Genomic DNA, 14,376 nt, shown 5'->3' on the forward strand with positions numbered 1-14,376 from the left:
ACCATTTGAACATCAGGACAATAGTCGTATCAAATCCCTTTCGAATATCACTCAGAACATATCAAACATCCCTTGAATGCCATTATAAGTATATCACAAAGCCTTAAAGATCATAGTCATATTAAATACCTTTCGGGTGTCCCTGTGGATTATATCAAAATGGAACTTTGAAATCATATGTACATATCAAAACCATAATAAATCAAATTCTGAGAATCAAGAACATTACCCATCCTAGTGGCTCTAAGAATAGGAATTCCTTTGGAATCGTATATATATCGTATATTCATTTCACAACGATCATGCCAAAAAGAAAGAAGGATTAGCTTCACATACCTTTAGCGCTTATTTGTCACACAATATGCATACACTGCCCAATAATACTTCAACCTATATTAAGACGCCAACAACTATGGTTAAGCTACGGGGAGTTTCAAAATGTATTCTAACGTTAGTAACTCCTTTCTAGATGTTTAGACGACGTTTTCTCTTGTAGCCAAACCAACTACATACAACCAATCCCACATCAATAATTATACATTCAATACCAATCCGGACAGCCCACACAACATTCCAAACAGTCCGTATTCACAACATTCAATAGCGATTCACATACGGCTACTACATTCTCAAGTTATTCGTAATAGTTTGTAGCCTTAACGTTTGCATGTAACAACTTTATAACAGCCCATCCAACATACAACACGATGCATAATCTTAATTATCATTAATCTTCCAAGCTCAATAAGAATAACAACAACGTGTCAAAACAGCCTGTACTTTACAACACTAGATAATAGTGTACATGCGATTATGACACATCCAATTTATTCTTGTTAGTCTATAGTCATAATATTTCGTCTAAACGATTCTATAACAGCCCAACCACTATGAAAACATGAAGTATACTCTTAACTATAATTATTTTTTCCAACTTAATGAAAACAACGCGTCCAAAACAGTCCCTAACCAACAACACGTCCAAAACAGTCCCTAATCGACAACATAACAATGTTCGGAATTCTTGCAAACGTTTACGAACATACTAAGCAAACCACATATGATTCTTACACATTATTTAATGTCTTATTTGCATATAATTTCAGTAAGTTATGACCAGCAATCACATGACAACTACATCATCAATTCATACGCAACTAAGCTACATCGTCATCTCTATAATCCTTACAACAACTCACAAACGACTTTAGTTCCAACTCCAACCATTAAACACCTTTATTTCCATCATAAAATTCATGACAATAACAATCAAAATATCAAGTAAAATCAGTTCACTAACTTCCACACAAAACAGTCCACTACATGGCTTAACCATGCTTCAACATCACACACATAAAATCATGGATTCAATTATTTTCATACTAACACAACTTTACCTTTAACCTTCCAATTCTTTTCATTCTTTTTACCATGCAATCTATGATAGCAACAACCATAATTACTAAAGAAAATCAGTCCACCATTTCCACTAAAACAGTCCCTACGACCACATTAACATTCCAACACCAACATTCATAATTTTATGCATGCAATTCATGTTCACCAAGTTACAACCATACTTCAACATCTACATATATAAGTTCATGTCTACTATCATGTTCCAACATCAACACACATCATTTCATGCATGAAACTTATATTCACACATCTACATCACCCTTAACACATGTAAAAGAAAGTTAGATCTTACCTTGACAATCCGACTTCTCAACTTGGCTAGAGTTTGTGAATTGAAATGATAATGGTTCTTGTTGCTCCAAAGACTATCTTCACGTTTCTAAGGACCTTCTAAAGGGTTAAAATGCTTGAAGAAGTATTTTTTTGATCAACACATAAAGAGCTCAAAATCAGCCCTCTTGGCCGAGAGCTTCTTCTATCCCTCTCTAGGCTTTCTATTTTTGTGTTGTGAAGTTGAAATGAGAAGATGATCTCTCTTAGTCTTCCATTTGATTAAACTAAGATGACTACAAGTTGGACACAACACATGCTCCACTCATGACATTGAGCACTCAATTAACTTTGAACTAAAAATCCATTTTTTTTTCTACAACTTTCGGCCAAGTGTGGCCGAGCCTCACTTTCTTGTTTCCTTTCTTCTTCTTTCAATTTAATTTTTTACAAGACAATTGCATGTGTAGTGGATGATTCATACACTAACCTTTGTCCATTGCAATCATACAAAGATGAATGGTCAATATTTAAATGTGCAATGACTCATCCAACTTGTATGCCTTCATAAAATAATGCATGCTTTCATAAAGTAATAGATGCCTTCAATTATTCAAATGCATGCCTCACATGGATGCCTTATTTTCAGCCACCTTGGTCGAAATTCACACCTCTTTTTCTTTCCATTTGGTTGTCCATAATATAATGAAAGTGTAGTGGATGAATCAACATTAAATGCATATTTGTATGTCTTCCATAATAGCCTTGTTTTAGATGACTTTGAGTCATCTTTTGGACATGGCATGTTAATGTTCATATTGGCTTATTGTTGCCACTAATTTTTACTGAACACCACAATTAAGTAGTTCCTAATTTCCAACAACATTCTTATACTAAGTAAAATTTATAACCGATTAGTTCTAGTTTAGAAATTAAAAATCCGACGTTTCTATCTCACGTCGATTCTTTCGCGAATAATTCGATGTATAAAATACGGGGTCTAACAAAGGCATAGTTTAGTTATGTCTTATGGGACAGACTTTTAGTTAAGACATAACAAAAAGTATGCCCCATAAGGCAAAACTTTTCCTTAAAGCATAGACTTTGCCTTATAAGGCAAACTTTTAGTTATGCCTTAAGGAAAAGTTTCGCCTTATGGGGCATACTTTTAGTTATGTCTTATTGGGCACACTTTTAGTTAAGGCATAACTAAAAGTATGCTCATAAAGCGGAACTTTTCCATAAGGCATAATTAAAAGTTTGCCTTGAAAAGTAAAAAATTATATATATATGCTTCAAGGCAAAGTCTGCCGGAGGGGGCAGAACGAAATTCAAACTCTGCCTTGCGAATTTTTTTTATAATTTTTGACTAAGCGGTGATTCGAACCCATGTGTTTTAGGCGAAGGACAAAAATTAAAGACCACCAATTTAAGTGGCAAAAGTTAAAGACCGCCCCAAAAGAAGGGCAATTCGCACCTTTCCTACTACATTCAGCTTTCTCCATGAAGATGGGGTACATTGTTGAGAAGGGGCAATAAAACTTTAACTATATATAGTTCAGAATTGAAGGGTAACATGAACTTTCACTTTGTTGGTAATGGTTCGAATCTCCACATTATAATTCCCTCCCACATTTCTCCTTCCCCCACCCCTATGTAATAAAATATTTTTAAAAAAAAAAAAGAGGATTGAAGGGTAACTAATTGACTAGTGAATTCATATCAATCGCTTTCCAAAACGAATATAATACCGATTACCGGGAAAAAAATTTAAAAGTAGTATATTGCTTGAATCATGTTTACATAAAACAAATTAATTTATACTCTCTCCGGTTCAAAAAGAATGTTCACTTAGTCATTTGCACATCCCTTAGAAAATACTAAGTAACTCCTAGGCAGAAATAAGTAATTTGGCTAAACTACCTCTAATTAAATAGGTATTGAGATTTGATCACTTAATACTTAATAAGGGTAAATTTGAAAAAATAAAATTAGTTTTTTCTTGATTTGAATTTAGTAAGTAAACACTCGAACCACAAAATAAAGGTTAGGTGGACACTTTTTTCAACAGAGGAGTACCAAATAATGGATGGGCTATGACTTTGTTAGTTTGGTGTGTACCATATCTTGAGCACTAGATTTTACAGCCACAGTTTTCCAGTTATTTTACCATTATTAGTTATTACCAACAGGAGTAGTAAAGCACTTGGTCACAGAGTGGAGTTCATAGGATGAGGCTTCTATTTTCCACCGTTCATCCAAGATAATATAAACCACTAGTACATAAAGCAAGTAATCCTATAATGTTTCTTCTTCATTTCTTTGTGAAGCAAAAAATATAGAAAAATTATGGCTTTGAGAATGTGGGCTTCTTCAACAGCCAACGCACTAAGAATCTCCAGAACCAATCTAGTTGGCCCTTCTGTTTCTATCTCCAGATGCTTTTCAACTGGTAATCTTGCACTTCATTTGCACTTTTCTCTAAATTTTCACTTCAGAGTTAGTAGTAATATGTTTTCTTATAACCTTTAACTAATAAGTTGGCTTTGCAGTAATTGATGGGCTGAAGTATGCATCTTCACATGAATGGGTGAAGCATGAAGGTTCAGTGGCCACTGTTGGCATCACTGATCATGCTCAGGTACTGTCTTCTTCTGCTTAATGCTCACTTAATATATATATTCCTTCTGGATTTAACTTATATACGCTGATAGTGTAAAATTTTTTTGTACTGTCAATATATTTTAGTCAACCTGAGTGTAAAAGTTTCTCTACATTGCCAGCGTATAGAAGTTAATTCATTTCTCAAATGGAATATTGTCGATAAGCGGATTTAGGATTTGAAGTTTTTGGGTTTCTACAATAACTTCAAGTTAATATACTTCAATAATTGGGTTCATGGACAAATATTTATACTATATATTTAGTGAATTTCTTAATACAAATACCTGACAAAAGCTAGTGTCACGTGAATCCATAACTTATAAGCTACTTTAGCCCTTGTGTTGATATGATATCGATCATTTGACTTTAGCCCTGTTTGATGACCTGTTCTGTTTCTCTCATATTCTTATGTTGGTATTAGTTTCTCAAGTCACATTTTTGGCCAAAGCTTGTATTAAAGAAGTTAAAGACACATTTTCTCTAGGGGATTGCAAATGCTAATCTGAATAAATCAACTAATGAGTAATATATGTATGGCTCAATGCCAACAAAAGCTATGGTTTACTCATGCTTGTCCATGAATTTATAGAAGAAAAAAAATGATGAACTTTCTAATCCATTAGTATTTGTTAGTAGTTTACCAATGAATGTAGATGATTAGTAAAATCTGTTGGTAATTCCAGTTCTTTTTGTAGTGTTCAGTTAAGAGATGTACATAATCTAGGAGCAAACGTCAATTTTTCGAACATTTTGATGTTTCCAGGACCATCTTGGAGAAGTAGTGTTTGTTGATTTGCCAGAAACTGGTGGTTCTGTTTCTCAAGGAAGCAGCTTTGGAGCTGTTGAAAGTGTCAAAGCCACAAGTGACATTAATTGTCCTGTCTCGGGCGAGATTATTGAGGTCAACACAAAGCTTACTGAAGCGCCTGGCTTGGTAATTACCCTGATTGATAGTAGTTCAATTGCTACTTTCTTTTCTTTCCTTTCATTTTCTAGTTGGTTCAAATGTCATCTTTGTATTATCTTATTCAATGTGTCGTTTGTTACTTTCTACAATTAAGGTGAATTCAAGCCCATATGAAGATGGATGGATGATTAAAGTGAAGCCAAGCAGTCCATCAGAGTTAGAATCTTTGATGGGTTCCAAAGAGTACACAAAATTCTGTGAAGAAGAGGATAGTCACTAACTGGTGTGCTTAAGGTTGATATTGTTATAGAAATTTCCAGTCAATTAATTAAGTTCTGCAAGCATCAAAACATTGTCCCCTTGTCTCATAACGTCTTTGCCTATGCAGTTTTATAATTCAGTTTTTTGTTACTAATACCATCTTACCCTCTTAATCTCATCTTCCAATTCTTTTTAGACAATTTTCACTCTGTTACATAGATGTATGTTTTCAGAAAATACATGTGAAGCGTTCTCTTTCATGGGCACACCGCATCATTGCTTCATATGTAAATAAAAGACCATCAGAATGGTGAAATCATTTATTTAGTTATGTACATAATTGCTCCATAGTGACTTTCAAACTGCTCGAGCAAGCATCAGCTGAAGTTCAAAGAAACAATATTCTTCATGCGTTTTCTGCAGACAGCTTCCTAATTCTTGCCAAGCAATCGGCAGTATGCCTGATCGTTGGAAAATATTGCACCTTGCTCTCTGAGTTAAGCCGCTCAAGCCTGCACGTCAAAACTTTCACTAAGTTTTGCCAACACACCTTACTGATCTCGGTTTCAAATGATTAAACATGAGTTCATGACAAGCTAGAACTCTCTCTCTTCATATCTTTAATCATCATTTATACTTTTCTAAGAAGTAATAAGCAACTTCATTTGCATAAAGTTACATGGATGTTTGATGAATAAGAGATAACAGAATATTTACCTGTAGTTGAGAAGAAAATAATGTAGGAGAACTGAAATTTCAAGCCTGGCCAAGTCTGCACCTGGACAAAACCTGCGTCCAGCTCCAAAAGGAAGATACTGCCCAGGCTTGGTCTCATGATCCTGCAAAATGAAGACACTTGTCAATTGTCATTTAAGGACTTGTCCTGTAATCACTTATATCGATAACATATCTTTTGTTAAGACATGGAATGCAGTGCTGCAACTTACATCCCATCTTGAAGGATTAAATTCCTTAGGATTCGGATAATTGTTAGGATCCATATGTACATTCCTTGTCCAAACCAAGACCTTCCATCCTTGAGGTATAGTGTAGCCTATGATATCAACAAAAAATCCAAGTACATTACCGTGCTTACGTATTCAGTTACCGGGTGGGGGAGAAATTGGAAAGAACAGGCAGAACATGACAAAATGTGCAGATGGCATACACACCGTTCATTTTAACAGCAGTTGTCGCTTCTCTGAAGAGTGGTGATGAGGCATTAACAAGACGTAGGGTCTCATTGATTACCTATAAAGCAAAAATATTTTTAAGAGTACAATAATAATTAAGTTTTTTTTTTTAAAAACAAAAAGGACTAGATGAACATCTAGAGGTATAGCTAGCGCATTGCTCCTATGTTGATTATAACTTACCTTGGACAAATATTTCATTTGTCTGATCTCATTGAGTGTTAGTGCGGTTTGAGAAGATGGTCTTCTCTTTACGATATCCTCTTGTTCTTCCTGTAAGGTATATCTTCTGTAGTCAAATTTGATGAAATTTGTGAATATAAAGAACAAGCTATTTAAAGTTATACAGGTAGTTTTTACCACACTAAACTCTTATTGGAAAACCTTAACACTAAACATTTTGATTGTGATAAAATTAAAAGCAACAGAAACAGTAAACTTGTCCATTATTTTGACCTTAGCTTTCTGCAAGAGTTCTGGATGTTCTTGCAGGTAGAGAAGCGCCCACGTAGCTGTAGGGGCAGTGGATATCTGGCCGCCAAAGGAATATAGAATTAGTATGTTCACAATCTTCTCATCACTGAATTTCCTTCCCTCCTCATCTTTGCTCTCCATCAATAAATCCAAAATGCTCCTCTTTGTTCTAGATTTATCGCTAGCATTCTTGATCCTCCTTTCATCTATTGCTGCTTGAAATATCTTGGTTAAGTTCTCTCGAGCCTGCAACCACGAAGAGAAACTAATGTAACACTGCTCTCTTTTTTTTTCTTGGGTTGGCTATGAAATAAACAATTTTCATGTTCAGTTCTTGAAGTTTTGCACCTTCTAGTAGTGTATTAACTCATCGATTCTACCCTCTCCGTCCCAAAATAGTTGTCATGTTTCGCTTCTCGAGAGTCAATTTGATTAATATTTTGTAACAAAATTGGATTAGATTAATTTAATATTTTAAAATTGAAGTTTAGATATTCAAAAACTATGCGAAAAGTTATAAGTTGCAAGTTTTCTCACATCAATATGATGAAAATATCATAAAAAGTTGGTGAAGGTTCATGTAGTTTGACTTTCAAGAAAGTGAGACTTGACAAGTATTTTGGGACAAAGGAAGTATATAACTATGGATCAAGAAGGAAAACTGTATTTTATCTGGTAGAAAACTAACCTTGAGTGCCCTGTGGTAAGAGAATCCAGGTAGATCTATTGGCAGGGCAAAAATTCCATCAACAAAAACAGAAAATTTTGTTTCAACAACATCAAACCATTTCTGATCAATTTGTGTACCTCATGATCACTTGAGATGCATACTTTCTCATTTCAGTTAGCAACTCAATAGGGTCTTTCCTGCTAGCCAACTTATCAAATGAAGCAATAGCAATCTCCCTTATGTAGTCAACATACACCGATAACGCCTCATGACCTATAATTGAACCAGTCGTTATCTGTCGTAGAAGCTTGTGTTGCTGCCTTTTAACTCCATGAAATGTTCTCTTTGCTGTTAGATCTGTCATGGATTTCGGGATGTTAGGATTTAAATCCCAAATCCGACCTTTGTAAGCAGGTTCCCAGGAAAGATTGGAGGGTCACAGCTGGACCACTTAAATACCAACCTCCTTAGACAGAACCTACTTACGCCGTGATGTAAGCGAAGAATAAATAGCACACACAAATTTATAGTGGTTCACCCTCAATGTGAGAGCTACGTCCACGTTGCTGCTGCAGATCTTATTAAAGAAGAAATATTACAAGTGTTTACAACACTCAACCTCACAACCCCAATCCCAATTACACTCAAGAATTTTACCACAGAAAATTCTCTCAAAGACCTTCTCTTACTTAGGCCTTTCACTAAGAGTATTTCTCTTAGATTTTTTCTCTCTTGGGATGTGTATAGCAAATGATCTTAATGATATCTTACAAATGAACCATAAGCTACCTATTTATAGGAATGAATTTCCTATGATGAGGTAAGCGCTTACATCACGACTATTATGAGGTAAGCGCTTACATCACGACTATGTGAACAAAAGAATTGACTTGTTTGGCCAATTCCACACCTAACAAATCTCCCACTTGAAAACTAATTTTAATTTGTCTTCACACTTTGATCGATGCAGCAGCTCTTTCCTACTTTCATACTTCGTGCAGGCCAACTGAAGTTGAGCATAGCTTCAGTTTGTCTATCGTCACTGCCTTTGTCAGCATGTCTGCTGGATTCTGACTCCCTGCGATCTTTTCAAGCACCAGCGCTCCATCTTCCAAAGCTGATCTAATGAAATGGTACCGGAGTTGTATGTGCTTCGTTCGAGCATGGTAAACCGGGTTCTTTGCCAAATGAATGGCGCTTTGGCTATCACAATATAGCACACTTCCCTCGTGGTCCTGATCCAATTCCCGCAGAAAAGATTGTAGCCACATCATTTCCTTTGTGGCCTCCGTCACAGCAACGTACTCAGCCTCACAACTAGAGAGAGCTACTATCTTTTGCAACTTGGAAACCCAAGAGATTGCAGTACCTCCGAAGGTGTAAACATACCCGGATGTGCTCTTTCTGCTATCAATATCACCACCGTTGTCAGCATCAACATACCCTTGCAATCCTGTTTTTGATTTTCGGAAATACAGAGCTGAACTCGAGCTGCCTTTCAGATATCTGAATATCCACTTCACAGCCTCCCAGTGTTGCTTTCCCGGATTGCTCATAAATCGGCTGACAACTCCCACTGCATGTGCAATGTCTGGCCTTGTACATATCATTGCATACATAAGACTACCGATTGCAGATGCATAAGGTATCTTGTCCATCTGCTTCTTCTCATCCTCGGTTGTCGGCGACTGATCCTTTGACAACCGAAAGTGTCCAGCCAAGGGAGTGTTGACTGGCTTGGCATCATGCATGTTAAACCTTTTGATAACTTTCCTCACATATTCTTCTTGTGCGAGTTTGATGCCCTCCTTGCTTCGGTTGATTCTCATCCCAAGGATTTGCTTTGCAGCTCCCAAATCCTTCATTGCAAACTCTTCCGATAACCCTTTTTTCAACCGATCAATCTCCTGTAGGTTTGCTCCTACGATTAGCATGTCGTCGACATAGAGTAGCAGTATCATGTACGAGTCTTCAAATTTTTTGAAGTAACAGCAGTGATCTACCTCGTACCTTGAAAAATCAGTTTTCTTCATAAAGCTGTCAAACTTTAAATACCACTGTCTTGGAGCCTGTTTTAGTCCGTACAGACTCTTTTGAAGTTTGCACACCAGATTCTCCTTTCCTTTGACTTTGAATCCCTCCGGCTGTCGCATGTAGATTTCCTCGTCTAGATCACCGTGAAGAAATGCAGTTTTCACGTCCATCTGTTGCAGATGTAGATTTTCCTTTGCTACCAGCCCATGAACAGTTCTGATAGTCACCATCTTGACTACGGGAGAGAAGATCTCCGTATAGTCAATGCCTTCTTTCTGTTGAAATCCCTTTGCAACCAGCCTTGCTTTATAACGCTTGCTTCCATTGGGTTCTTCCTTTATCCGATAAACCCATTTGTTTTGCAATGCCTTTTTATCCTTTGGCAACTCGGATAATTCCCATGTATGATTTGCCGATAGTGAATCCATTTCATCCTTCATTGCCAGCTCCCACTTAGTCGATTCATCGACTTGCATTGCTTCTTCATAACATTCCGGCTCCCCTCTATCAGTGAGTAGAATGTAGTTGAGGGACGGAGAGTACCTGTGAAGCGGCTTCCTGATCCTGGATGATCTACGCAGCTCTGTGATTGGCGTCTGTTCATTTGTTTCAGAATCAGCACTTTCATCAGCACCTTCTCGGATTGTTTGTTCCTCTGCCTCGGTTGTACCTGGCTGCGGCTCAGGTGCCGGAAAGTCCTTCAAATCGACTATTTCCGATTCCTTGTCCTGACATTCTGAATTCTTTTGCAGCTTGTCTTTGTACAGTACCTCTTCGTTAAAGACAACATTCCTGCTTCGGATGATCTTCCGATTTTGTTCATCCCAAAATCGGTACCCAAGCTCGGTGTCACCATAGCCAATAAAGTAACACTTCTTTGATTTTGGATCAAGCTTGCTTCTAGCCGTATCATCATTATGAACATATGATAAGCAACCGAACACTTTCAGAAATGAAAGATTTACCTTCTTGCCACTCCAGACTTCTTCTGGAATTCTGAAATCCAAGGGAACTGACGGTCCTCGGTTAATTAAGAAGGCCGCGGTATTGACTGCATCTGCCCAGAATGTCTTGGGCAGTCCAGAGTGTATTCTCATACTCCGAGCACGCTCGTTCAACGTTCGGTTCATTCTTTCGGCTATTCCATTTTGTTGCGGCGTTCCAGGAATAGTCTTCATCATCTTGATCCCATTATCGGCACAGTACCGTTTGAAATCACCATCAGTGTATTCTCCGCCGTTGTCGGACCTCAAACACTTCAACTTGAGGTTTGTTTCATTCTCGACCATGGCTTTCCATCTTTTGAATACACTAAACACATCAGATTTATTTTTCATAAAATAAACCCATACCTTCCTGGTTGAATCATCAATGAAGGTCACGTAGTAGTGTGATCCTCCAAGAGAGGGTACAGTGGTAGGTCCCCACACGTCTGTGTGCACCAATTCCAGTTTTTCGACCTTCAACTCTCTGCCTGCACTTGAGAAGCTTACTCGCTTTTGTTTTCCGAGAATGCAGCTCTCACACGTATGAAGGTCCACCGTCTTCAGCTCCGGAATTAAGTCATTTGTCACCAACAGCTTCATCCCCTTCTAGCTGATATGCCCAAGCCGACAATGCCACAAATCTGTCTTCTTTGTGTTGTCAACCACAGCAACAATATCACGACAGCTATCCGTCATGTAGAGAGTGCCAATCTTCTTTCCTCGGCCAACTACCATAGCACCTTTCGCCACCTTCCAAGACCCATTACCAAAGTTGAGATCATATCCCTCATCATCAAGCTGACCTACTGAAATCAGGTTTCGCATCAGCTTTGGAACATGTCTAACTTTTGTAATCTTCCACGAGGATCCATTTGACATCTTCAAATTAATGTCTCCCGTGCCAACAACGTCTAGCGGCTCTCCATCGGCTAAATAAACTTTGCCGAGATTCCCAGCCACGTAGTTTGTCATTATATCATGATGTGGGGTGGTATGAAAGGACGCTCCTGAGTCAAGCACCCAAGAGTCTATCGGGCTGTCAACCGATAGCAACAACGCATCGCCAATGTCTTCCGTAGCAGCGTTGATTCCATCCCGCTTATTGTCCTCCTTCTTTGGCGCCCTGCAGTTCTTCTTGAAGTGACCTGGTTTTCCACAGTTCCAACACTCATGTGTTCGTCCTGGTCTGGATTGACCCCTGCCATTCCTTGACTTCGATCTGCCCCTATTTTGGTTGTAGTTTCTGTCAAAATTTTTGCTTCTGTTTTCAACATTAAAAGTAGAACTCGTCGATGCCTCTCCAGAATCTGTCCTGCGCACCTCCTCAGCAAGGATACGATCCCTAACATCGTTGAACTTTAGTTTGTCACTGCCGACAGAATTACTAACTGCTGCTCTCATTGGCTCCCAGCTATTTGGTAGGGATGCCAACAAAATTAGAGCTTGCACTTCATCATCGAAATCAATTTTTACCGATGACAATTGATTTACAATGGTATTGAATTCATTTACGTGTGCAGCAACATGAGCATTTTCCATCATCTTTAGATGAAATAGTTTCTTCATGAGAAATACCTTATTATTTGCCGAAGGTTTCTCATACATGTCAGACAATACCTTCATCATATCTGCGGTGGTCTTCTCTTTTGCCACGTTGTGAGCAACGTTCTTCGACAGCGTCAGCCGAATGACTCCCAGAACTTGTCTGTCGAGGAGATTCCAATCTGCTTGCTTCATCTCCTCTGGTTTCGGACTCAGAGGTTCATGAAGCTTTCTGCCATATAAATAATCTTCAATTTGCATTCTCCAGAACGCAAAGTCTGTACCATCGAATTTACCGATGCCGTGCGTCGTACCATCTTCGCCTCCCATCGTTTCTAAATCACAACACAACCTGTTGCTCTGATACCAGTTGTTAGGATTTAAATCCCAAATCCGACCTTTGTAAGCAGGTTCCCAGGAAAGATTGGAGGGTCACAGCTGGACCACTTAAATACCAACCTCCTTAGACAGAACCTACTTACGCCGTGATGTAAGCGAAGAATAAATAGCACACACAAATTTATAGTGGTTCACCCTCAATGTGAGAGCTACGTCCACGTTGCTGCTGCAGATCTTATTAAAGAAGAAATATTACAAGTGTTTACAACACTCAACCTCACAACCCCAATCCCAATTACACTCAAGAATTTTACCACAGAAAATTCTCTCAAAGACCTTCTCTTACTTAGGCCTTTCACTAAGAGTATTTCTCTTAGATTTTTTCTCTCTTGGGATGTGTATAGCAAATGATCTTAATGATATCTTACAAATGAACCATAAGCTACCTATTTATAGGAATGAATTTCCTATGATGAGGTAAGCGCTTACATCACGACTATTATGAGGTAAGCGCTTACATCACGACTATGTGAACAAAAGAATTGACTTGTTTGGCCAATTTCACACCTAACACGGGAAACTCAACACAAAATGTTCTTCATCCATCAAGACTTGCCTGCATGCTTCTGGAGCTGTAACAATAATACTTGGCTTTCCGTACATGAACGCCTTGTACATCCCTCCAGTGCCATACCTATTTTCAAGTAAAATTATAAGAATAATCACACAATCAGAGGCGGAGCTAGAGTATAGTTAGTTTTGGTCAAACTCTGTATTTCTCTTTATAAAATCATTCAATATGCACAGATTATAAAAAGAACTAGAATTCCAAACTCATAAGCTTTAAATTCTAACTTCGCTTCTGGTGACACAATATAACTAAAACAAAGAAGGAATGAACAGAGACCTGGTGGTAAAGGAAGAGATGAAGGATTCAGGGTCACCATATTTGTAACTCTTGACAAAGGACAACATATTCCCAATAAAAGGCCAGCCTAGATCACCTGGAGGTAAAATGCATTGATTTTTGTCCAATTTTTTAACACAAAACCATTCATTTGCCTTCTTCAAGAAACCAAAAAGGGCAACAATTCCAACCATCAAAACTGTGAAAAACCATCCCATGTCATGCTCCATTTTCAGCCTTCTCAAGAAGCTGATCAGACTTGATTTTACTAGAATGAGCTGTCTGTTTAATATTTATTTGCTTGCCGAAAATATGTGTATATCTGATAGGATCACACATGTTATTGTACTAAAATAATATACTCCTTCCGGTTTATAATAAGTGCACACTTAGTCTTTTTATTTTGGTTTAAAATAAGTGTCCACTTACGTAATCAAGAAGGAATTAATTAATTATTTTCTTCTAAATTTACACCTATTTAGATAAATGAGTTTTTATGTAATCAAGAAGATATATTAGTTAGATATTAATTAGATAGTGTTTAATTAAGGTAGTTTAGTTAAACTATCTATTTTTTTCTTAGTATTTTTTTAAGGAGTGTACTAAAGGCTCATATATTTTGAACGGGAGAGAATAATAAATAGGATCACTATAATCACCATGGAAAAACGACTGTCATATAGCTGAAAGATTGGAAAAATAATGCCACA

The 14,376-nt window shown here is 37.6% G+C and overlaps 2 protein-coding genes across 2 annotated transcripts; one reads left to right on the plus strand and one right to left on the minus strand.

Annotated features, from left to right (window-relative positions):
* The first annotated feature begins 3,965 nt into the window (after nucleotides 1-3,965).
* Nucleotides 3,966-5,680, plus strand: LOC132640629 (glycine cleavage system H protein, mitochondrial-like). The gene is made up of 4 exons (XM_060357305.1): nucleotides 3,966-4,141; nucleotides 4,242-4,330; nucleotides 5,117-5,287; nucleotides 5,415-5,680. Exons 1-4 carry the CDS (start codon nucleotides 4,039-4,041, stop codon nucleotides 5,538-5,540), a joined length of 489 nt encoding a protein of 162 aa, XP_060213288.1. The 5' UTR covers nucleotides 3,966-4,038; the 3' UTR covers nucleotides 5,541-5,680.
* On the minus strand, nucleotides 5,675-13,986 carry LOC132615234 (beta-amyrin 11-oxidase-like). The gene is made up of 10 exons (XM_060329799.1): nucleotides 13,667-13,986; nucleotides 13,332-13,453; nucleotides 7,996-8,230; nucleotides 7,877-7,886; nucleotides 7,171-7,434; nucleotides 6,898-6,987; nucleotides 6,694-6,772; nucleotides 6,469-6,575; nucleotides 6,239-6,360; nucleotides 5,675-6,033 (listed from the first exon to the last, which is right to left on the minus strand). Exons 1-10 carry the CDS (start codon nucleotides 13,894-13,896, stop codon nucleotides 5,928-5,930), a joined length of 1,365 nt encoding a protein of 454 aa, XP_060185782.1. The 5' UTR covers nucleotides 13,897-13,986; the 3' UTR covers nucleotides 5,675-5,927.
* Between the last annotated feature and the right edge of the window lie 390 nt (nucleotides 13,987-14,376).

The sequence above is a fragment of the Lycium barbarum genome, chromosome 1, assembly GCF_019175385.1.
Source record: "Lycium barbarum isolate Lr01 chromosome 1, ASM1917538v2, whole genome shotgun sequence".
NCBI lineage: Eukaryota > Viridiplantae > Streptophyta > Magnoliopsida > Solanales > Solanaceae > Lycium > Lycium barbarum.

Bases quoted from the DNA above. Each gene is read 5' to 3' on its own strand.
- LOC132640629 (XM_060357305.1), top strand. From the start codon at position 4,039: ATGGCTTTGAGAATGTGGGCTTCTTCAACAGCCAACGCACTAAGAATC. The intron at 4,142-4,241 runs GTAATCTTGCAC...TTGGCTTTGCAG, and splicing joins CTCCAGATGCTTTTCAACTG to TAATTGATGGGCTGAAGTAT. The intron at 4,331-5,116 runs GTACTGTCTTCT...TGATGTTTCCAG, and splicing joins GCATCACTGATCATGCTCAG to GACCATCTTGGAGAAGTAGT.
- LOC132615234 (XM_060329799.1), bottom strand. From the start codon at position 13,896: ATGGAGCATGACATGGGATGGTTTTTCACAGTTTTGATGGTTGGAATT. The intron at 6,988-7,170 runs GTCAAAATAATG...TATACCTTACAG, and splicing joins AACTCTTGCAGAAAGCTAAG to GAAGAACAAGAGGATATCGT. The intron at 6,576-6,693 runs GTGTGTATGCCA...TTGATATCATAG, and splicing joins AACTGCTGTTAAAATGAACG to GCTACACTATACCTCAAGGA.